The following is a 24,308-nucleotide window of genomic DNA, read 5'->3' as shown; positions in this document are numbered from 1 at the left end:
AACTGCTCTCTCCACTAGCATGGATTTGCAGTGTGCCTTAGCTGATTTTGTGGGACAAGTGGATTGTCATATCCCAGCTGATACTCGCCTGCAAATGAGCAAACAATTTTCCCTGTCTTTCTTTTCTATTTTGTCTCCTGTCCCTTTGGATGCCCTGACTGTCTTCACTGATGGAGCTCCCTCTAGGGGAGTTGTTGCTTGGCAACAGAACAAGGAGTGGCATAGCCTGTACACTCTCCCACAAAAGTCTGCTCAGCGTTCTGAGCTTGCAGCTGCTGTAAAAGCTCTGCATCATTTTTCTTCACAACCAATTAACTTGATTGTTGATAGCTTGTATGTTTCGAACGTCATAACCAGGATACAGGGCAGTTATGTAAGTCCTTTATTGGATGACAACTTGTTGAGCCTTTTCCTGTCTTTGCAACTGCTTCTTTCTAATCGTTCTCACCCACTCTTTGTAGTACACATTCGTTCTCATCAACCTTTTCCAGGTTTGATTTCAGATGGAAATGCAAAAGCAGATTCTTTGCTTAAGATTTTGCCTGTCTCTCCTATTGAAAGTCATGCCTTTCATCATCAGAATGCAAAAGCCCTTAGCCGCCAATTCCAAATTCCGTTGGAAGCGGCACGTGCAATTATTCAGCAATGCCCTCAATGCTCTAATCAGATTGGCCATCCCAGCCCTGGTGTTAATCCCCGTGGACTGGAAGCCAATCAATTGTGGCAAATGGATGTAACTCATTTTGCCCCTTTCTCACCCTGGAAGTTTCTGCATGTCTGTATTGACACATTCTCAGGCTTCATTTGGGCCACCCCTCAACGAGGTGAGCAAGTTAAGCATGTTTGCAATCATCTTGTTCGTACCATGTCAGTTATGGGCAAGCCTCATTCTATAAAAACTGACAATGCCCCAGCGTATTGTGCAAAAGGCTTTGCTCAATTTTGTGAAACATGGAATATTCACCATTTGTTTGGCATCCCTTATAATTCTCAAGGCAAAGCTATAATTGAACACTCTCATCAAACCCTGAAAACTGCTCTGAACAGGCAGGAAAAGAAGGCAGGAATTCCAACCTCACTTTCAGAAAAGGAAGGTTGGTTATCTAGTGTACTTTTTACTCTTAACCATTTGAATATTTCTATACAGGATCATCAATCTTACACTCGCCTTCAAAAGCATTTCCAGCAAAAGGAAATTCTTCCAGCCCCACTGGTCCGCTATAAAATTCTACCCTCCAATGAGTGGAGTGAACCAGTAAAATAGATTACCTGGGGTAAGGGTTACGCTGCAGTTTCTACTCCACAGGGTGCTCGCTGGGTTCCTGCACGCTGTATTTGGCTGTACCATGGCGTGGCGGCAGGCTCTTCCAGATCCACTGCCTCAGTTCAACCACCAACTCCAGATCACCCGCGATGTGACGTCCAGCCCCCCCAGGATTCATAAGCGTGGAAATCGCAATGCCCCGGTGACGTGGGGCCAAATTAAATCGCTCTCTCTTCAAGCTGAACAGTATAGGAGGGAACAGCAGCTGGAAGCAAGCCCTACTAATCTGCTTCTATCCCTCATTACTTGTCTTAATATGAATTCCATGATAATTCTCATTTTCAGTATTTTATTTTTGCCTCTCTCTGCTTCCGCTTTTCCTACCGGTAATTCCACAACACCAAATTTGTGGGAATCGTTTGCAAAAACGCTTAACGTCTCTTCTTTTTGCCTCACTCAGCAGGTATCCATTGGTGAAATCCTTGGCTCTTGTCTTATTCCTGTTTGCCATGATCCTTTTGACATACAAAATGATACTTGGTTTTTCTCATCCCTACCTCAAAATGATTCACTTCGCACCCTTGGATATACTGGCTACCATAATTGGGGCACTCAAGTACGTCGACGCCCACCTTTAGCTATTGACTTGACAACACCATATGTGGCCTCTTATAATGTTACCTGTGCTCGCATGGTGAATTGTACAAAATCCAACTGTGTGAAAATGGGCAAGGATAACTTTAATTGCTCTGATTATGTAAATATTTCTTATGTATATAAATACACAGAACTACCGGCTGGATGGTTTTGGTCCTGCCCTGGTTATACTTTTAATTACATTCCAGCAAACATTAGCCACGGTACACCTTGCTGTTTAAGCCCCTTGTCTATCACATTGCCTGAAAAGCATCATTTCTCTTACTCTCGATATCAGCGCAGTATTGAACTGTCTGATGACTGTGATGACCTTGTTTCTCTTCCCAGTAGGTCTGAATATATCTCTTTAGCTGTTTCTCTCCTAGGTGTTCCTGGCTTGGCTGTACGTAATAGCGCAAATATTAATTCTTTAGCTTGCTCTGCAGCAAAATCCCTGAATTTTACCTCTCAAGCGCTTCATCTTCTCAATACAGAGCAGGCCGAACTTCACAATGGTTTGTTCCGGACGAAAGCCGCGATTGACTATTTACTCATGATCCACCATTATGGTTGCGAACAGATCGAAGAAATGGGCTGTTTCAACATCACTGACAATTCTAAGGCCGTTCAAAGGCAAATTTCTCATTTGCAAAATCTTACTCACCACATTAAACGGGATATCGGGTTTTCCGGTTTCTGGGACTCCTTTTCCCTGTGGTCTACCGCATGGCTGCCTAATCTCAACTGGCTTCGTAGTTGTCAGGGCTGCCTCAGGTCTCAGCTCACAAAAGACCAACGCCAAGCTCTTCTTATATACAAGGATGTTTATTGCAGTTCATTATTGGTTCCACAACCGAGGCGTGCAGCCCCGCGTCTCTTTCTCCTAGACATTAGAAGTCCCCTCTGAATCGGTCCCTCCCCTACACCAGTTTAATAAGCTAACGCTGCCCCACCTCTTTCTCTCTTTCCTTTTCCGCAGGGTCTTTCTGCCCGTCGGGGTTCCTCCCCTCCTGCTTTCTCCTGAAGCGGAGTCTCCAGACTGCTCCTGCCCCCTCCTGCGGGCTTTGGGACCTGGCTCCTCCTCCTCCGGGCTCCCTGTTCTTCCGCGCGCCGCCTCATTTGAACTTGGCGGGCGTGCCCAACCTCTGACCTTCCTTTTGACAGTTATGCTACTCCCCTCACTGCTTTCCTCCCCTTCCGGGAGAACGGCTTGCTCTGATCCCTCCCCTTTCTCTGTCGCCGGAGCTGCTCCCTCTGACACACTGGAACCTCCCCCTCCCTCGCTGCGCTCTGGTGGGGAGGCTGGCCCTGATTCCCAGCTGCCACTTTGGGGTCCCCTGCTGGCCCCCCGCTCCTGACACTTTCCCCCCGGGGCTCCCCTTGCCCTTACCACAGGCGCCCCTTTCTGGGAATCCTCTGATTCGCTGGAGAGACTCATGGAATCCCCTGCGTCATTGCTATCCTCTTCCTCGCTCTCCTGGGATTCCTCTCCATCGCTCTCCATTTCCTGCCTTCCCTGTGCCTCTGTCCCTGTACCCCTGACATCCATCCCCCCCTCGAAGCCCCCCCTTCCCCCCTCCCGCTGCTCGGGTGCAGGTTCCGGAAGCTCCTCAGTCGCTGGGGTAGATCTTGGATACAGTTCGTCGACGTCAATCGTCTCTGCTTCCAGCTCATTGCATGTGTGCTCGAAACCAAGGTCCTCTCCTAACACGTCCATGTCCTCCCCTCCCCCTGTCTCTTCGGACGTTGCTGTTTGCCAGGGCCCCCTCAGCAATCTCCTGCGCCACTCATCCTCTGGTTGGTCGTCCCACCAGTAAGAGCGATGCGTGTCCACCCCCGAGCACGATCCCCTTGGAGGACTCGATTCTGGCGTGGTCTCCTCTGCTGAGGAGAACCCCCGGAAGGTGCTGCCTGAAAGTGTAGGCGTAAAAAGCCAGTCGTCGAAAAATTCCGCTGGCATGGGCCTGTGTGGGAAAAGTGCATGGAACTCGTCCTTAAGAAGGGGTTCCTCCAGAGCATAGCCCGGCACCCAACTGTTGACACTGGCCGGGGTACCCTCTCTGGCGAGGAGGTATTCTACTCCCTCCTCCCCCCATCTCGAGTCCAGAATTTCTGTGACGTCGTTGAGTGTCTCGGCCTTCCGTGACTTCCCCCCCCCCTTGGGGACTCCCTGCGTGGGTCCGGTGCCGTCCCTGGCTCCTGAAACCTGTGTGGGGCTTTGTAGGGCGTAAGCACCGACCTATGAAAGACCGGGTGCATTCGGGAACCTTCTGGGAGGGTCAACCGATAAGCTACGGGGTTGATCTTGGCCTCAACTTGGTATGGCCCCAGCTGTCTGTGTCCTAGCTTCTTCTTGGCTAACGACCTGGTAGGTGCCGCCTGGGCTGCCAACCATACCCAGTCCCCCACCTGTATGTCTTCCCCAGCCCTCCTGTGCCTGTCTGCCTGCACCTTGTAGGCGTGTTTAGCCAGCTCTAAGTGCCGTCGGAGCTCCTCGTGGACCTCCTGCAATTCTGCGGCGAAATGCTCCGCTCCCTGCGTCGCTCCCTGCACCGTCGTCTCCACTCCCGGAAAGGTTCTGGGATGCTGCCCATTGTTGGCGAAGAACGGTGTCACCCCCGTGGACGCGTGCTTCGTGTTGTTGTAGGCAAACTCGGCCATCGGTAGGTAGTCCACCCAAGTCGCAGGCTTCTGATTGGCGTAACAGCGCAGGTACTGCTGCATGATGGCGTTGACCCTTTCCGCTTGGCCGTTGGTCTGCGGGTGTCTCGCCGACGCTAAGTTGATCTTGACGTTCAGGATACCCAGGAGCTTCTGCCTCTGACACACTGGAACCTCCCCCTCCCTCGCTGCGCTCTGGTGGGGAGGCTGGCCCTGATTCCCAGCTGCCGCTTTGGGGTCCCCTGCTGGCCCCCTGCTCCTGACACTTCCCCCCCGGGGCTCCCCTTGCCCTTACCACAGGCGCCCCTTTCTGGGAATCCTCTGACTCGCTGGAGAGACTCATGGAATCCCCTGCGTCATTGCTATCCTCTTCCTCGCTCTCCTGGGATTCCTCTCCATCGCTCTCCATTTCCTGCCTTCCCTGTGCCTCTGTCCCTGTACCCCTGACAGTAGTCTTTTTTATTATGCCATTATTATTGTATGTATATTAATTTTGTTTTGTTGCTTTCTCCAATGCATTCCTAGCCTTACAAGTCTTTTTCCCCGCCTTTTCTCTCCCCCTCAGCCACCTAGTGCACTTCTTGCAGCCTATTATGCGAAATGGCAACGTCAACAGTAAAAAACAAAAACAAAAAGGGGAGATGTGGGTAGGATTATTTTGAGATTCGCTGGCACACCACTAATCTTGAAATACTTTTGCCCCATCAAGCCTAGCAGTATTATTTCCGGCATTTGATGGCAAACCACTAATCCGGAAGTATTGTTGCTTTATTCACCCAGTTGCCTTATCTCGCAAATAAGAAAAGAAAGGAGGAGATGTAGATATGTTATCCTTATGTGCCAGTATAGTAAAACACTGGTTCTCTTTCCTCTTGCATTCTGGGAACTATTTCTAGCATCCTTCGCTTCTCAAAAGACTAAAAAGTCTGGCTTATAATCATACACGCTTCTCTCCTTCATGCACACACGGCGTAAGGCTGTTCCTGGCACACAAATCCCTACATTCCATTCTTTGCATACCACTCTTTTTTACTTAGTTCACGTTAAGTTCACAATGATCTGTTATTCCTCAATGTATAATTAATTATGTGATTTTACATTATGATCATAACATTAGTAATTGCTTTAGTCATATTATAATCAATCTTAGTCATAAGTGGATTAAGAGCTTATATACCTGTCTAAGTTCAGCTCTTCCATACCTTCTTTGATGTACCAAAGATTAATGAACCTATGTAAGCCCGCCTTACACATATGAGATCCAATAAGAAGTCAGTTTCTTTGTCTTGCTATTAACCAATCAGCCACTAGCACATCGGTGGCAATGCTTTGTAACTTTGAATAAAAGAGAGAAGCTGTGGGTCTAGAGACACTCATCTCATCTGACTCATCACACGCTAGCTCTGAAACAAACATCTCCTTTGTCTGTCTTTATTCATCAACGCAACAATTTCTCCCCATTTCAAGGACATTTTGCTTCAAAAGGAAAGGTGGACTAGGAGAAGGCAAGCAAAATGCGAGGGTGATAGTGAAAGATACAGGAAATTGAATGCAGATTTCCAAAAAATAGCAAGAAGAGACAAGAGGGCCTTCTTAAACGAGCAATGCAAAGAAATGGAGGAAAACAACAGAATGGGAAGAACCAGAGATCTGTTCAAGAAAACTGGAGATATGAAAGGAACATTTCATACAAAGAGTACCATAATAAAGGACAAGAGGAATTTATACCCCAGGTAGTGTGGTTGCTGACCTTGAGCCTGACATCCTGGAGAACAAAGTCAAATGGGCCTTGGAAAGCACTGCTAATAACAAGGCCAGTAGATGATGCTGTTAAGGTGCTACACTCAATATGCCAGCAAGTTTAGAAAACTCATCAGTGGCCAGAGGATTGGAGAAGACCAGTCTACCTCCTTTAGAGGAAAAGGCCTTGAGGGGAGGACCTGTTGCCTCCACAATCCTTCCTAAACATGCATAAGCTGAGAGGCAATTGTGCGACAAATGTGGTGCTGTGGGGAGGCAGGAACATTTTCCTGCAGTTAAGTATTTTCTAAGTTCCTTTCCCGAAACGTCCCCAAACGGTTCTGAAGCCTCTCTAACCTCAGAAGTCTTTTCCTCTCTCCGGAATTATGGGATTCGAGGATAACTTCATGGAGAAGGAAAGAAACCTGCAGAATCAGCAAATGAGTGCCCGCCGGGAGCCTCCACCCCCAACGCTGCTACCAAGCAGGCTGTAAGTTGCCTTAGAGGTGTACTGTGCCCTCCCGCCTCCTTGGTTTTAAGGACTACTTGAGTTCTGTTCTCATCTCCCTGAGGCGTATCTGTGACAAGGAGAGCATGAGCAAGAAGCAACCCCAATGACCCACACTATGCGCCAGCTCTTTGTGCCTTCCACACATACACAGTCCGGACAGAGAGAATCATAGAATCATAGAATCATAGAATCATAGAGTTGGAAGAGACCACAAGGGCCATCGAGTCCAACCCCCTGCCAAGCAGGAAACACCATCAGAGCACTCCTGACATATGGTTGTCAAGCCTCTGCTTAAAGACCTCCAAAGAAGGAGACTCCACCACACTCCTTGGCAGCAAATTCCACTGTCAAACAGCTCTTACTGTCAGGAAGTTCTTCCTAATGTTTAGGTGGAATCTTCTTTCTTGTAGTTTGGTTCCATTGCTCCGTGTCCACTTCTCTGGAGCAGCAGAAAACAACCTTTCTCCCTCCTCTGTGTGACATCCTTTTATATATTTGAACATGGCTATCATATCACCCCTTAACCTCCTCTTCTCCAGGCTAAACATGCCCAGCTCCCTTAACCGTTCCTCATAAGACATCGTTTCCAGGCCTTTGACCATTTTGGTTGCCCTCCTCAGGACACGTTCCAGTTTGTCAGTGTCCTTCTTGAACTGTGGTGCCCAGAACTGGACACAGTACTCCAGGTGAGGTCTGACCAGAGCAGAATACAGTGGCACTATTACTTCCCTTGATCTAGATGCTATACTCCTATTGATGCAGCCCAGAATTGCATTGGCTTTTTTAGCTGCCGCGTCACACTGTTGGCTCATGTCAAGTTTGTGGTCAACCAAGACTCCTAGATCCTTGTCACATGTACTGCTCTCAAGCCAGGTGTCACCCATCTTGTATTTGTGCCTCTCAATTTTTTTGCCCAAGTGCAATACTTTACATTTCTCCCTGTTAAAATTCATCTTGTTTGTTTTTGCCCAGTTCTCTAATCTGTCAAGGTCGTTTTGAAGTGTGATCCTGTCCTCTGGGGTGTTAGCCACCCCTCCCAGTTTGGTGTCATCTGCAAATTTGATCAGGATGCCCTTGAGTCCATCATCCAAGTCGTTGATATAGATGTTGAATAAGACCGGGCCCAAGACAGAACCCTGTGGCACCCCACTAGTCACTCTTCTCCAGGATGAAGAGGAACCATTGATGAGCACTCTTTGGGTTCGGTCAGTCAACCAGTTACAAATCCACTGAGTGGTAGCATAGTCAAGACCGCATTTTACCAGCTTCTTTACAAGAATATCATGGGGCACCTTGTCAAATGCCTTGCTGAAATCAAGGTAGGCTACATCCACTGTGTTCCCTTCATCTACCAGGCTTGTAATTCTGTCAAAAAACGAGATCAGGTTAGTCTGACATGACTTATTTTTCAGAAATCCATGCTGACTATTGGTGATCACAGCATTCCTTTCTAGGTGCTCACAGACTGTTTGCTTAATGATCTGCTCCAGAATCTTCCCTGGTATTGATGTCAGACTGACTGGGCGGTAATTATTTGGGTCCTCTCTTTTCCCCTTTTTGAAAATAGGGACAACATTTGCCCTCCTCCAGTCTGCCGGGACTTCGCCTGTTCTCCAGGAATTCTCAAAGATGACTGCCAGTGGTTCTGAGATCACATCTGCCAGTTCTTTTAATACTCTTGGATGCAGTTCATCTGGCCCTGGAGACTTGAATACATCTAAACTAGCCAAGTATTCTTGTACTATCTCCTTAGTTATTCTGGGCTGTGTTTCCTTTGCTGAATCATTTGCTCCAAATTCTTCAGGTCGGGCATTGTTTTCCTTATCGGAGAAGACTGAGGCAAAGAAGGCATTGAGGAGTTCAGTCCTTTCTGTGTCCCCTGTTTGCATTTCACCATCTTCTCCTCTGAGTGACCCCACTGTTTCTTTGTTCTTCCTTTTGCTACGAACATACCCATAAAAGCCTTTTTTGTTGCTTTTAACCTCTCTAGCCAGCCTGAGTTCATTCTGTGCTTTAGCTTTTCTGAGTTTGTGTCTACACGTGCTGGCTATTTGTTTGAATTCCTCTTTGGTGGTTTCCCCCCTTTTCCATTTTTTGTACACATCCTTTTTTAATCTTAACTCAAAGTTCTTTAGATAGCCACCCTGGCTTCTTTAGGCACCTTCCATGTTTCCGTCTCATTGGTATTGCCTGACGTTGTGCTTTTACTATCTCCCTCTTAACAAACTCCCAGCCATCATGAACTCCCTTTCCTTTTAGTATTACTGTCCATGGGATCTCACCCAGCACTTCCCTAAGTTTTATGAAGTCGGCTTTCTTAAAGTCAAGAAATTGAGTCCTAGTATGCTTGGCTGCTCCTTTCCGCTGTATAGTAAACTTCAGAAGAGCATGATCACTTGCGCCTAATGATCCTTCCACTTTTACCCCACTAACCAGGTCATCAACATTGGTTAGGACCAGATCTAAAATGGCTGTTCCTCTTGTTGCTTCTCCCACTTTCTGGAGAATGAAGTTGTCTGCAAGGCCAGTGAGGAATCTGTTTGACCTTATGCTCTTGGCTGAGTTTGACATCCAACAAATATCCGGGTAATTGAAGTCCCCCATTACTACTATCTCCCTTCCTTTTGCATGCTTGGCCATCTGTTCCAGGAAGGCATCATCTATGTCCTCGGTTTGGCTTGGGGATCTATAGTAAACTCCCACAATGAGGTCACTGTTATTCTTCTCTCCCTTAATTTTGACCCAAATGCTCTCACTTTGGCTTTGAGGTTCTAAATCTTGGATCTCTTCACAGGTATACACATCCCTGACATATAACGCCACTCCTCCTCCTTTCTTGTCTGGTCTGTTTCTCTGAAATAGATTGTATCCCCCCATTATTACATTCCAATCGTGGGACTTATCCTGTAGCCTTACTGGAGTTCACCGATTGGGTCTGCGTTGCTCCGTGACGGGAGGAAGGAAGTCAAAATGACACCGAGTTGGTTCAAAGAAAGAGTTTATTCTGCTCTCCGGATAGCAAAAGGCACTTGCGTGGTGGGTCCACAGCAAAGTCCAAAGAAATTACAGGTTTCATGCAGTTTATATACTCTCCAGGCATCCTCTCCCCCTTCCCAGCCACGTCAAATTGTATACGAAGGTGGACATCACATATGTTCCTGCTCTGGTACTCTCAACCATAAAAGGGTTTTCCTTCTTGTACTTCTGACCATAAAAGGATCTTCCTCTTCCTACTCTTATCTGGGGGTACGTCATAATCTCCGGGAACACGCTTTTGGCGTTTCCCCCGGACATTGGTCTTTTGCGTATTTTGTGGTCGGCACATAAGATAAAGTTTTGACGTGTTTTCATTGTTCCCTGGGGAGCCAAGGCCATGCCTTGCCTGTCCTGATAAAGGACAGAACTGTTTATGCAGTTGTGTCCTTTATTGTGGTTTTTGCTCAACAGTTCAAGTTTTAAGAATTTAAAAGTGCTCTCTTTTGAAAGAACAAAAAGGGGGGGTTGAGTCAGTTTTTAAACTTACTACACAGAAACCCATTCATTCAATCCCACCAGGTTTCAGTGATGCCTATTATGTCATATTTAGTTTGCTGTACCAAGAGCTCAAGCTCATCTTGTTTATTTCCCATGCTTTGCGCATTAGTGTACAGACATTGAAGTCCATTAATCATTCCCCCGTGTCTCTTATTTAAGGATTTTTTCCTCCCACCACTAGGTCTGCGTGCTGTTTGCTCCATTTGGTCTATGACATTTGGATGATCATCTTCATCAATTGATAGACTCCTACCTTCAGGAGCACTGTCTCCCTCCCCCACATTAGTCAGTTTAAAGCCCTCCTGATGAGGTTTCTGAGATTTTTGGCAAAAACATTCCTCCCAACCGTTGTGAGGTGCAGCCCATCGCTTGCCAGAAGTCCATCTTCAAGAAACTGCAGTCCGTGATCTAAGAATCCAAACCATTCCTGTTTACACCATTTGCGAAGCCAGCTGTTCACTTCCACTATTTTCCCCTCTCTCCCTGGGCCACGTCGTTCAACTGGGAGGACAGATGAGATGACAATTTGTGCATTTAATTGCTTCAATTTCCTGCCGAGAGCCTCGTAGTCTCTTTTGATCTTCTGGAGGCTATTGCTTGCAGTGTCATTGGTTCCCACATGAACCAAGAGGAAGGGGTATTTGTCAGTGGGTTTTATGATTCCTTGCAGTCGTTCAGTTACATCTTGGATCTTAGCCCCGGGGAGACAGCACACTTCCCGAGACATCTTGTCAGGCCCACAGATCACTGCTTCTGTTCCCCTCAGTAGGGAATCCCCTATCACCACTACACGCCTCCTCTTAGGTTTGGTCGGGGTTCTTCCGTGAGCTGTCCGTTCCAAGGTCACCTGCACATTCCCTGAGGACTGACTTTGCTGCTCGTCTTCATATACCTGATCGACTGAAATGAGGGAGAGATCCTCAAATGGAGTCTGCTCTTCGTCTTCCATGCTAGGGGAGAGGACCTCAAAGCGATTGTGTATTTCTAAACGATCAGAGCGAACCCTGGGCCTCCTACTTCTTTGAGTCACGTTTCTCCATATATCTGGCTCCTGTGTTGGTGAACTAGCCTCCTTCTCAGGGGAGTCCCCTGCCTCCTCCTTGGTGGAGACGGTGTGCTCTGTTGCTTCCAAGAAGAGCTCCAGCGCTCTAATTCTTTGGAGCGTAGCTACACGTTCCTCCAGTTGCTGGGCTTTGTCCTTTAAGAGGGCAATCAACATGCAATTGCTGCAGGTAAAGCTGCCTGCAACCTTTGGCAAGATGGCAAACATTGCGCAGGAACCGCAGGCGACTGCAGCTGTTCCCTCCCCCTACATCTTGAGAACGTGTCATTGGGGGTGGCTACAGTGGTCCTCCATCATAAAAAAGTGTGAAGACAGGACAAATAACTCCCCCCACAAAAAAACCTAGGTCTCCCCCAACAAACGTTTGAGACGAGCTCCCCTAAATCTAAAAGATGGATCAAACAGCTAATCAGCCACAAAGAAAGAAACACACACACACACACACACACACACACACAAGAAAACCCTTTTTGCTCCTTCTTCAACTGCTGCCCTGCAAGCTCTGATAAGCTCCTCCCACAGCTAATCACCTGCTTCAACAGAAACCCTGCCCCCTCTGACCTTTGCACAGGGAGAGCAGCTAATCAGCCACAAAGAAACACACACACACACAAGAAAACCCTTTTTGCTCCTTCTTCAACTGCTGCCCTGCAAGAGAGGGACTCATCAAGCACGTCCTCGCCAAGAGAGAGAAGGCATATGTCAACACCCAGAATTTCAGGTCAGATCATGCAAAAGTGCAAAGACCAGTGGAACCTGTATCAGAGTTGGGGCTGGAGAAAGCGACATCTACATGCCAGCTTTATTGCTGGGTGCCAGGCAAAGTCTGTCCTGTTCACTCAGGCCACATGGGTGGGTAATTGAAAGTATTAGTTGTGGTGGGCAATTTTCCTTGGTGCCACATACTGAACCGTGGCTTCATATTATGAGCAGGATGGCAGCCTCTCCTCCAGGTTTGCACACCTCTCCCCCACCCCAAGCCTATTGGGAAGCTTCCACTTGGATTTTAAATTAACCACAGTTTGGTGTGTCCAGATCCTATGGTGGTTAATTTTACCAGCTTTGTAAACCCACGATTGGAAGTTGGCTTGTTTAAATGAGCCATGGTTCAAATGAAGCGGTTTGTGCAGCTTCAGACATTGTGACAAGATGCAGTTAATCCAAAACTGAAGCAAAACCTTTGGAACTCCTCCTAAAAGCTGTGCTGGAGGACAGGGAGGTGTGACCCCCCCCCAACACTTGGTGTGGGTCATCCTTATAATGCTAAGCTTACTACTTCAAACAAAGTTTTTGCTTTGGTTGTTTCCTCGTACTGTTAGTAGTAAGGTAAAGGTAAAGGGACCCCTGACCATTAGGTCCAGTCGTGGCTGACTCTGGGGTTGTGGCGCTCATCTCGCTTTATTGGCCGAGAGAGCCGGCGTGCAGCTTCCGGGTCATGTGGCCAGCAGGACTAAGCCGCTTCTGGCGAACCAGAGCAGCACACGGAAACGCCGTTTACCTTCTACTTGCACTTGGACGTGCTTTCGAACTGCTAGGTTGGCAGGAGCAGGGACCGAGCAACGGGAGCTCACCCCGTCGCGGGGATTCGAACCGCCGACCTTGTGATCTGCAAGTCCTAGGCTCTGTGGTTTAACCCACAGTGCCACCTGTGTCCCACTGTTAGTAGTACCCAGTGGCCATTTGTTTTTCATGTCTGCTTTTATGATATGTTTATCAGTATGTGAGCAGCTTCAGATCCTACTGTTTTACAGAGGCTGTTTAGCTTGCTCTTTTTACCCCTTTACTAGACAGGCTGTATTTCTGTGCTGTTTTCAGAGTGGGGAATGCCCATTCCTTCATGGCCAGCATGGAAACACAGAAGGCTAGCCATCTAGGAGGTTTGCAAAGAGGACAAGGGTGTTACGGGGTAATCTTCTAGCAAACAAGCTTGGCACAGCAGATCTAAGAGGTGGTTTTCTGCTCCCGGAAAGCCAGCCTGGAAACCAGGTTGCCAGGTGAAGGAAGAATGGAGAGATCAACCAACTCACTTGCCTTCAAAGAATTTCTGGTTGCCTGTGGCTACTGGGATAGTGCTTAGATATCAGGCTGGCTGACACATCTTAAAAAATAGAAGGAAAAAGCTTTTTTTCTTTCATTAGCAAAGCTCCTTTGGGGCCCCGAATAGCTAAGCTGAGGAAGAAGTGGCTGGTCTTACTTGTTTGTTCTTGGTCCTGATCTTGCCTGCCCTTGCACACTCCTGTTGTCTTTGCATATTTAACCAGCACCTCTGTTCCGATTGGAGTCCTATTCCTGCAGTTCCACATCCTTCTCTTTGGCACTTGGGCATTCGGTTCCAGGAGCTGGACCTGAGCACAGAGGCTTTCTTCTACTTGGACTCGACAAAGGAGCAAGAGTGGCTCACAGCTGTGGAAAAGGCTTTGCGTTCCAAATCCAAGTACAAGAAAGTAAGCCCAACCCCACCCATTTCTTCAGCAGCCAGACAGCTGTCAGGAGCTGGAGTGAGGAGGAGGAGGAGGAGGTCAGAAAGAAAAAAACACCTGGTGTCAGTGGTGTTTTATTCAAAAGAAGCCAACATTCTTTATTCAAAGAAACCCAAACCGTGCAGGCCTCGTGATCACAGAAACCTTTCCCAACAGCTCTTGCCCCAGTGAGGTAGTTGTGAAGGCTGAAGGTTGCTACCCTCCCACCACTCTCTGAAGTCTCCTCCTCCCCCTGGTCTTTCCCAAGCAACCTGAGACTCTGACACCTTGCCTGTCTTTGCTCCCTCCTCTTAATTTCTCTGTGTTCTGGGAGACCAGCAGGGAGGGGAGCTGATCGCAGCAGGATGGGGAGACCCCCTGGCTTCTTCAGCAGCCTGCCTGATCTCTGCCTCTTGACCCCCACCTCCAGCCTCCACTTCTGCCTCGGATTCTGGACTGCTGTTTGCCACAGAATCTTCCTGCCCTCCTGCCTCTTCAGTTTCCAACACCTCCTCTTGCTCACAGTCTGCTCCCTCTTCTCCCTCGGACGACTCAGCGTTGTCGTCCCCCCACCAATTCCCTGGCTCTGAGCCTTCTTCCCTTGGGGGATCCCCAGTTGGTGCCACCTGCCACTCCTATCTGCATCCAGCCGGCCCAGGACAGCAAGCAATGAACAGAGCTGGTAGACATCCCAGTACCTTGCATCTTCTAGGTGCAGCTGGTGCTCATCTTTGTCAGGAAGGACCAGCTCAGCCGCATCAAGGAAGTGATGAGGGAGACAGTGGGCACAGGCATCATAGGGAATATGGTGAGTAGACCCTGACAGTGGAATTCCCTATGTCTATCTTTCTGTCTGTCTATCTGTTTTTCTAATCTCTGCCAACCAGTTTCCCCCTCTTTCCTGCTTGCTCACTAACAGCCATCTTTGCTCCGCCCCTGCAGGGTAACAAGGGGTGTGTGGCCGTGAGGCTTGTCTGCAACAATACCAGCTTCTGCGTTGTCAATTCCCACCTTGCTGCCCACGTGGAAGACTTTGAGCGCCGAAACCAGGATTACAAGGATATCTGTGCCCAGATGAGCTTCCTGCCCCCTGACCAGGGTCTGCCGCAGCTGACAATCAGGAAACACGAGTGCGTTTCGAGGGCTTGGAAGGAGAGAGCCTTGGCTGATGTAACTTGTTGGTCTCCGCTATCTGGAGAAGCAAATTGAGTCATGTTTCTGTAACTTTCCTGCCTGTGTGTAGCTCAGGGTAGGCAGCATTTGTTGTTGTTTAGTTGTTTAGTCGTGTCCGCCTCTTCGTGACCCCCTGGACCAGAGCACACCAGGCACTTCTGTCTTCCACTGCCTCCCGCACTTTGCTCAAACTCATGCTGGTAGCTTCAAGAACACTGTCCCACCATCTCGTCCTCTGTCGTCCCCTTCTCCTTGTGCCCTCCATCTTTCCCAACATCAGAGTCTTTTCCAGGGAGTCTTCTCTTCTCATGAGGTGGCCAAAGTATTGGAGCCTCAGCTTCACAATCTGTCCTTCCAGTGAGCGCTCAGGGCTGATTTCCTTCAGAATGGAGAGGTTTGATCTTCTTGCAGTCTATGGGACTCTCAAGAGTCTCCTCCAGCACCAGAATTCAAAAGCATCAATTCTTCGGTGATCAGCCGCCTTTGTGGCAGGCAGCATAGTGCTCTCCAAAAGTTGATAGACCAAAATTCCCATAATTGCTAAGAACTGGCCTTGCTGACTGGGGCTCATGAGAGTTCCATTTCAGCAACACCAGGAGGGTGCAGTGTCGGCAATCCCTGCTGCTGCAGCTGTACCACTAAGGTTTCTACTAGAGCAGCCAGTAGAGAGCAAGATAAACCGAGTGGCAGAGATGTATTAGATTAGATTATGGCAAATGTGGGCAACTTCTCCAGTGATCGGGTGGGAGTTGCAGTTTGTTAAGGGCAGTAACGTGAAAGCAGAGCGGCCATTTTGCATGGAGAAGGTTCCAGGCTCAGTCACCAGTGTGTGCAGCTAGGGCTGGGCATGATCTCTGCCTGAAAGCTGCTGCCAGTCCATGTAGTCCGTCCTGAGCTTGATGGGTCAATGGTCTGCCTCAATATAAGGTAGCTTCCTATGTTCCTGTGTACTACAGCAGGGTTTGGAGGGCCACAAGCGCCCTGCCCATGAATTAAAGAACCAGGGGAAATTCTAAAAGTCTTTGCTGAAAGGACATCAAAGCAGGGGCCAGGTGAACCTCTTCGGGAGATTATTCTGAAAGGTAGGGTGCCATGACTGAAAAGGCCCTGCCATGCTTGAAAGAGCAGGAGTTCCCTGGGAAAGGGATTCTAGTCAGTGGAGAGGCAGTGCAAACATAAGTGGGCCTTCTTCTGGTACCCTTTTCCCAAACCTTGAAACACTTGAAAGGCCAAATGGGATGCTCTGAATTGGGCCTGGAAGCAGTTCAAGAGCCAGTCTAGTTCACAGAGCACTAGCCTAATATGATCATACTGCCCAATCCTAGTTATCAGTCTTACTACATATTGCAGGAAGTGGCAGCAGGCTGCCCCCCGCCCCCCGCCCCCGTGAGCTAGCCTGTAGCTGTGGTAGCTTTGCTTTTTTCCAGCATTGTCATCTGATCACTAAAAATGAGCTTCAGAGACTTCTGACCTACGACCAGGTGAGAGAGATCTTTGTGTTATATGTGGTGGTTTAGGACAGTGTTTCCCAACCGGTGTTCCGCGGCACACTAGTGTGCCGTGAGACGTCGGCTGGTGTGCCGTGGGAGGGAGGCGGGCGAGTCGGGCGGTGAGAGGCGGCGGCGGCGAGGATCCACGTCGAGCCGGGGGCGGCTCCGCGGTGGTGGTGCCGAGCGGCGGGGCAGCGCGTGCAAAAGGGAGGAGCGCGAGACAGCGGAGGAGGAGGAGGACGGCATGTCCGGGCAGCAGCAGCAACAACAGCAGCAGCAACTCCCACCGCCGCCCCCTCCTCCGCCCGCTATCGCCGCCACCACCACAACAGCCGCCGCCGCCTCAGCTGCCGCCGTCCCTCAGTCCCTCGCTCTGCTGCCTCCTCCTCCCCCCCCACCCCCAAAGCTTGGAGGTTCCCCGGCAAGGGGGAGGGAAAAAAATTAAAAACTTTCACTTTCGTGCGTCCCTCCCGGCGTGACGCTGCGCGCTGACGTCACGGGGCTGTAATGGTGGTGTGCCGCGAGATTTTTTTCATTAAACAGGTGTGCCGTTGCCCAAAAAAGGTTGGGAAACACTGGTTTAGGATATTGCCCTGTTTATTTCCTTTGTCTAGGATACCCCAGCCTAGGCTAGAGAAACCACTTTCAGACAGTTAGGAGCAAAGTGTAGCTATAACATAGGATGACTGCGACTTCTACAAATGCTTTTTAAGGTTGCAGGTTTGTGCAACCTGAATTAGAAGCAAGTCCCAATTAAGTTGGAGGGTTGCCTTGGAATAAGTAGGACTGCTCTGCAATTTCCCAGTTAGAGGGCTTTCCTAGCTCAGCACACGCTCCAGATGTTGTTGGACTCCCATCAGCCCCAGCATAGCTGCTCTCCAGCAATATCTAAAGGTCTAAGGTTTCCTGCTCTAGGTTTTGCATCTGTCTGGAAAATCTGCGTTGCTCACATGTTCTTATCAGCAGAGACTTCCATTAAGTCCAATTAAATTGCTCGTGCTTTTTGTTTTACATTTTTCTCTCCAAGGTTTGTGTGTTCATCATGTTGACGACCTTTCTCCCACTTGGCATAAGGATCATTGGTATTTTGTGTTGAAACAGAGGCCTGATTGCTGCACCTTATGGTGGATTTAAACTCTGTGAGCGTAGTCATGCCTTAGCCCTTTGAGAAGGATGCTGCAAGGAAGGAAGGGGGGCAGCCTCAGACTTCCAACATATGCAAAACCATCAGAAAACATTAAAAACTTCCCTAAAGGCTGTATAGTTACTTATCTCCTTGACATCTGACGGGAGGGTGTCCCACAGGGCAGGTGCCACTACTCAGAAGGCCCTCTGCCTGGTTCCCTGTGACTTCGCTTCTCACAGTGAGGAAACAGCCAGAAGGCCCTCGGTGCTGGACCCTGATGCCTAGGCTGAACAATGGGCATGGAGACACTCTTTCAGGGCTGAGGCCATTTAGGGCTTTAAATGTTGGCACCAACACTCAGAATTGTGCTCAGAAATGTCCTGGGAGCCAACGTAGGATGCAAAAGGATGGTTTTGCAGTTGCTCATAGTGTCGGGGTGTATTCTGGTGGTTGTTAACAGTTTGTATGGATTATTGGTACATATAACATTGCATATTGTAGGTATGGCTAACCTGTGTTCTGCCAGATGTTACTGAGCTGCAGTTCCTGTTGGCTCCAGCCATCATGGCCAGTAATCAGGGATGATGGGAATTGTAGTTCTGCAGCATTGTGAGGGCCACGTGTCTGCTGCTCCTGAGTTAGAGGATTTTCCTCTCGTGTGATGCAGCAAAGCAATTTAAGATGACATGGGGCAAAAATGCACAAGCATCCTGTACCTTTAATAAGTGTGTATAAGATAGGATTTCAGCAGGTATACCCCTTTTTCTGCACTTGGCTAACCTACTAGTAGGGACGCGGGTGGCGCTGTGGGTTAAACCACAGAGCCTAGGGCTTGACGATCAGAAGGTTGGCAGTTCGAATCCTTGCGATGGGGTGAGCTTCCCTTGCTTGGTCCCTGCTCCTGCCAACCTAGCAGTTTGAAAGCACGTCCAAGTGCAAGTAGATCAATAGGTACCGCTCCGGCAGGAAGGTAAACGCCGTTTCTGTGTGCTGCTCTGGTTTGCCAGAAGCGGCTTAGTCATGCTGGCCACATGACCCGGAAGCTGTACGCCGGCTCCCTTGGCCAATAAAGCGAGATGAGCGCCGCAACCCCAGAGTCGGTCACGACTGGACCTAATGGTCAGGGGTCCCTTTGTTGTTGTTGTTGTTTAGTCGTTTAGTCGTGTCCGCCTCTTTGTGACCCCATGGACCAGAGCGTGCCAGGCCCTCCTGTCTTCCACTGCCTCCCGCAGTTTGGTCAGACTCATGTTTGTAGCTTCGAGAACACTGTCCAACCAGGGGTCCCTTTACCTTTACCTTTACCTTTACCCTACTAGTACTTCACCTTGGTCTTCCAGCACAACAGTGGCTGTTAATAGACTCCATTGTCAGGCAACAGGTGGTCTTTTGCTTCTCTGCTGCTTAGCGATTTCTTTTTGGCTTTAGCTAAACATTCAGCGTACCCAAAAGACAGCTTTTGCTGATTTCACAGAGGGAGAGATCAAGTTCATCCCGACGTACAAATTTGACTCTAAAACAGATCCTGCTTGATAGTTGAGCCTTTGTAAGTAAGTCCTCTCAATCATTCTTCTGCAAGGCTTGTTTGTTTTTCCTAGTCTGCCGAGATGCTAGTACTGTCCTGCCTTTCCATCCTCCTGAGCAGGCTAGTAAAACATATATTTTAAACATGGCTTTCTGCTAAGCAAGCTGTTGGAGGAGGGCTAGAGTTGAGGGCTGGACGGACTTCCTTTCCTCTGCAGCCAGAATGGACACCAAGCCACAGAGGAAGAGAGAGATCCAGCTCTCCTTCACCTGCTCACTTTGCTTGCAAGGAATTCCGGGTTGCCAAAGGCTGCGAGGCGAGTTGTGAAATGCAAGGCTGTGATATGTTGCCTTCCTCAAGCCATCCCTGCTCTGGAAATGTTTTGGCTCCTTTCCCCCACATTTGTCCTGATAACCAGCATCCTCTGTTTCATGGCGTGTATAAGCGGTGTTCCTTGAAAGGTGCAGCAGGCTGAATGAGAATCCTCTTTGTGTCAAGGAAGTCTGGGAATTAGACTTGGTGCTCTCTCAAGATGAGTCTGCCAGGGCATAAGAGCATGAGAGCAGCCCTGCTGGATCAGGCCATTGGTCCATCTGGCCCAGCATCCTGTTCTCACATTGGCCAATGAGATGCCTCTCGGGGAGCCCACAAACAGGACCTGAGTGCAACAGCACGCTCCCCTCCTCCAAGCCATACTGCTTCTCTTGGGTGGAGTATGTTCTGTGGCCATTATGGCTAGTAGCCATTGAGCCTCACCATCCAGGATTTGGCATATTCTTGTGGTTCTTGACAACTGTCAGAAGCCACCGAGGCCTGCTAGTTTCATTGCTCTTGCTGTGGTAATGGGGAAATCAAAAGGACAGGCGGAACATGTAGTGACGAAGCCAGAAAACGGCAGGCTCCTTTGGGCAGCATTTCAGGTGCCAGAAAGGGTCTTTTGGATCACTGAAAAAATAGTGTCTGAACAAGAATAACGGGGGCCCTTGCTTTGGGGAAGGATCATCATTTGGTGGTGTGCCATATGCTTTGTATGCAGAGTCTCAAGTTGAAAGGCACCTCCACCTGAAAAAGGATTGGGCCACAGAGAGCTGCTGCCAGCCAGAGTAGACTTAAAAAATGAATTGTGGGGTTGGAAGGGATCACGAGGGTCATCTAGTCCAACCCCCTGCAATGTAGGAATCCAAACTGGGGGAGGTCAGAAATTCATTCTGACCTGATAGAAGGCAGCTTTTGATTTCCTAACAACTCTCTCCATGAGGCAAAATGACTGCACACCTGCAAGGTCCGCCCCTTCAGAAGTTGGACTCCCAAGCCCCATCATCTCCAGCTGTTGACCGTGGTCAAGATCACAGGCCGTGTGTGGAGCCAAAGTTTGACTGTGTGAGCCTTGTGTGTTGCCTCAGCCAGTCCAACAGTCCTGGTGTCTCTCCTGTCTCCTTGCAGTGGGAAGTGCCGTGTGCCAGCATGGTGTGAGCCAATCCTCTGGAGAGGAGGCAGCGTGAATCAGCTCAGCTACCGAAGCCACATGGAATTGAAAAGGAGCGACCACAAGCCCGTCAGCTCCATCTTCCTCACAGGGGTAACACCTGCCCTGGCCAGGGCTATCGTCTATTCAGGGTTTTTAGTTGCCTGCTATGTGGCACCTCCTTGAATCTGGGCAGGCCCTGACCAACAACCAGGCCCCTTTCCACAGAGCTCCTCCTTGGCCAATGACTTCCGGTGCAAGGAGTGGGCAGGTTTTGGCTCTGTTAAATCCCTAGGCTTCCATTCTCCACTGTTCTGAGTACACGCTGCTGCTGCAGGCATGGCAGACCACATGGGCTGAACTGTGTACCTTAACCATTGGCTTCATTCATGCAATGGAGCTTCTGTGGTACTTGGCTTGGAGCATTTGGCTTCAGCCCATTGGCTCTGGAAGTCACAGCCGCTGCCATCCTGGGGAAGCTCTCAGAGTTACAGTACTTGCCTCTTTCAGGGCTGGGAACAGGGGGGTGCATCAGGCCTTTCTGCTCTTTTTTTAATATATAATAATATTTATTACTTTTCCAACAATTTAAACACTACAAAACAAAAAAACACACAATACAATACAATACAAAAACACTACATAAACTAACGAAACAAAACAAAAAACCACATCAAACAACATCAAATCAACATCAGACAGTTTCAATATCTTATCTTTCATTCACTTATTTCAACGACCTCCTCACACCTCCCTTTTTGTGTTCCACTTCTATTAATTGTTTCAGCAATTCCTTTCCATCTTCCTCTGTTTTCTATCCTATAATTATCTTAACACATTCTAACCTTATTTTCCCCTTTAATACTCTATTAATCTATTTATACTTAATTCCTTATAACATTTCTACTAAAGCCATATAACTTCATTCCAACATTTTTCTAACATTCATTAATTTTACAGTATTTCTGTAAATAGTCTTTAAACTTTTTCCAGTCTTCTTCCACCGACTCTTCTCCCTGGTCTCAGATTCTGCCAGTCATTTCCGCCAGTTCCATATAGTCCATCACCTTCATCTGCCATTCTTCCCTGATGGGTAAATCTTGTGTCTTCCAATACTTCGCGATGAGTATTCTTGCTGCTGTTGTTGCATACATAAAGTAAATTCTGTCCTTCTTTGGCACCATTTGGCTGACCATGCCCGGGAGAAAGGCCTCTGGTTTCTTCAGGAAAGTATATTTAAATATCTTTTTCATTTTGTTATAAATCATGTCCCAGAATGTCTTAATCCTTGGGCATGTCCACCAAAGGTGAAAGAATGTGCCTTCAGTCTCGTTACATTTCCAACATTTATTGTCGGGCAAATGATAATTTTTTGCAAGCTTGACTGGTGTCATGTACCACCTATAAATCATTTTCATTAAATTTTCTCTTAGGGCATTACATGCCGTAAATTTCATACCTGTGGTCCATAACTGTTCCCAGTCAGCCATCATTATGTTATGTTCAACATCTTGTGCCCATTTAATCATAGCTGATTTCACCATTTCATCCTGAGTGTTCCATTTCAACAGCAAGTTATACATTCTTGACAAATTCTTGATTTTTGTTTTGTTTTTTAAAAAATATTTTTATTGCATTTTTCAGGTACAAAGTCAGATATATACACAGAATATAAGAAATATAAGACAGAAATAACAGAAAGGAAGAAAAAAGAAAAAAAGAAAAATCCAACTTTCCAAGACATTTTTGTTTTATAACCAACCGGACTTCCTCACATCTCCCTCACCCTGCATTCTTTACATTAAAGATATCGGCAAATTATTACCTTGTTTCATACCTTCCTTTATACTTTTCAGATATTATATTTCTGGGTTTAAAATACTTATTTTCCGTTACTTATGCCTTAAATTATATATAATATTACTTTGAGTTTTAACCCTTTCTTAATTGTAACTTAATTTCCTGTTTCACCAAATCTTGTTGCTGAAGCTAGATTTTCCAAATCGTGTAAGTTCTTAACATTCATATAACTTATAATATTTTTGTAAATAGTCCTTAAATTTTTTCCAGTCCTCTTCCATTGTTTCTTCTCCCACATCTCGAATTCTGCCAGTCATTTCAGCCAGTTCCATGTAGCCCATCAATTGCGTCTGCCACTCTTCCAGTGTGGGCAAATCTTGTGTCTTCCAATATTTTGCGATAAGTATTCTTGCTGCTGTGGTTGTGTACATAAAAAAAGTTCTATCCTTCTTTAACACTTTCTGACCAACAATGCCCAAGAGGAAGGCCTCTGGTTTCTTGGTAAAGGTATATTTAAATACCTTTTTTAACTCATTATAGATCATTTCCCAGAAGGCCCTCACTCTTGGACAAGTCCACCAGAGGTGAAAGAATGTCCCTTCAGCCTCCTTACATTTCCAACATTTGTTATCAGACAGGTGATATATTTTTGCGAGCTTGACTGGGGTCATGTACCACCTATATATCATTTTCATAATATTTTCCTTCAAGGCATTACGTGCCGTGAATTTCATTCCGGTGGTCCATAACCTTTCCCAGTCCTCAAACATGATGTTGTACCCAATATCCTGTGCCCATTTTATCATGGCTGATTTGACTGTCTCATCCTGAGTGTTCCATTTAAGCAGCAAGTTATACATTCTCGAAAGTACCTTGGTCTTTGGTTCAAGCAGTTCTGTCTCTAATTTCGATTTTTCCACCTGGAATCCTATTTTTTTATCCAATTTAAAAACCTCTTGAATTTGAGCATAATGTAGCCAATCTCGCACCTTATTCTTTAGTTTCTCCAAGCTCTGCAACCTCCAATTGTCTCCAATTTTTTCTATTATCTCCCAATATTTCGGCCAACATGCCTCCATATTGAGTCTTTTTCGGGCCTTAGCCTCCATTGGTGATAACCATCTCGGGGTCTTATTTTCTAATAAGTCTTTATATTTTGTCCAGACAATAAATATTGCTTTTCTGACAATATGGTTTTTAAACATTTTATGAACCTTTGCCTTGTCATACCACAAATATGCATGCCAACCAAAAGCATAATTAAACCCTTCCAGATCTAGGACATCAGTGTTCTCTAAGAGTAACCAATCCTTCATCCAACAGAAAGCTGCAGCTTCGTAATATAACCTTAAGTCCGGCAGGGCAAATCCCCCTCTTTCCTTTGCATCAGTTAGAATTTTAAATTTTATCCTGGGCTTTTTGCCCTGCCAGACGAACTTCGAAATATCTTTCTGCCATTTTCCAAAACATTCCACTCTGTCCACAATCTGTAGGGTTTGAAACAAAAACAACATCTTTGGCAATACATTCATTTTTATAGCTGCAATTCGACCCAACAAGGAAAGTTTCAATCTTGACCAAATTTCTAAATCCTTTTTGATTTCTGACCAACATTTTTCATAATTATCTTTAAATAAATTCAAGTTTTTAGCAGACAAATTAACCCCTAGGTATTTCACTTTTTTAACCACATTTAACTCTGTCTCTTTCTGAAACCCATCTGTTTCTAAAAGTGTCAAATTTTTTCCTAAAACCTTGGTTTTTTGCTTGTTCAACTTAAATCCCGCCACCCGACCAAACTCATAAATCAGTTCTAGAACTCTTTTTGTACTAGGTTCTGGCTCCTGTAATGTTAAAACCAAGT

At 47.3% G+C, this 24,308-nt stretch overlaps 1 protein-coding gene across 1 annotated transcript in view; it reads left to right on the top strand.

Moving 5' to 3' along the window:
* Window positions 1-1,346: 1,346 nt before the first annotated feature.
* Window positions 1,347-24,308, top strand: part of LOC308578084 (inositol polyphosphate 5-phosphatase OCRL-like) — a gene marked incomplete at both ends in the record, with an annotated part of 63,482 nt that continues 40,520 nt past the window's right edge. The window contains 11 exon segments of the mRNA XM_081178363.1: window positions 1,347-1,466; window positions 6,664-6,791; window positions 6,874-6,911; window positions 6,914-6,978; window positions 12,069-12,167; window positions 13,671-13,853; window positions 14,581-14,676; window positions 14,811-15,038; window positions 16,469-16,522; window positions 19,083-19,186; window positions 20,623-20,758. Of these exon segments, the coding sequence (XP_081034489.1) occupies window positions 1,347-1,466; window positions 6,664-6,791; window positions 6,874-6,911; window positions 6,914-6,978; window positions 12,069-12,167; window positions 13,671-13,853; window positions 14,581-14,676; window positions 14,811-15,038; window positions 16,469-16,522; window positions 19,083-19,186; window positions 20,623-20,758 (1,251 nt within the window).

Source organism: Podarcis bocagei (genome assembly GCF_964188305.1).
Source record: "Podarcis bocagei genome assembly, chromosome: W".
In the NCBI taxonomy this organism is placed as follows: Eukaryota; Metazoa; Chordata; class Lepidosauria; order Squamata; family Lacertidae; genus Podarcis; species Podarcis bocagei.
This window is presented reverse-complemented; position numbering and strand designations above follow the sequence as displayed.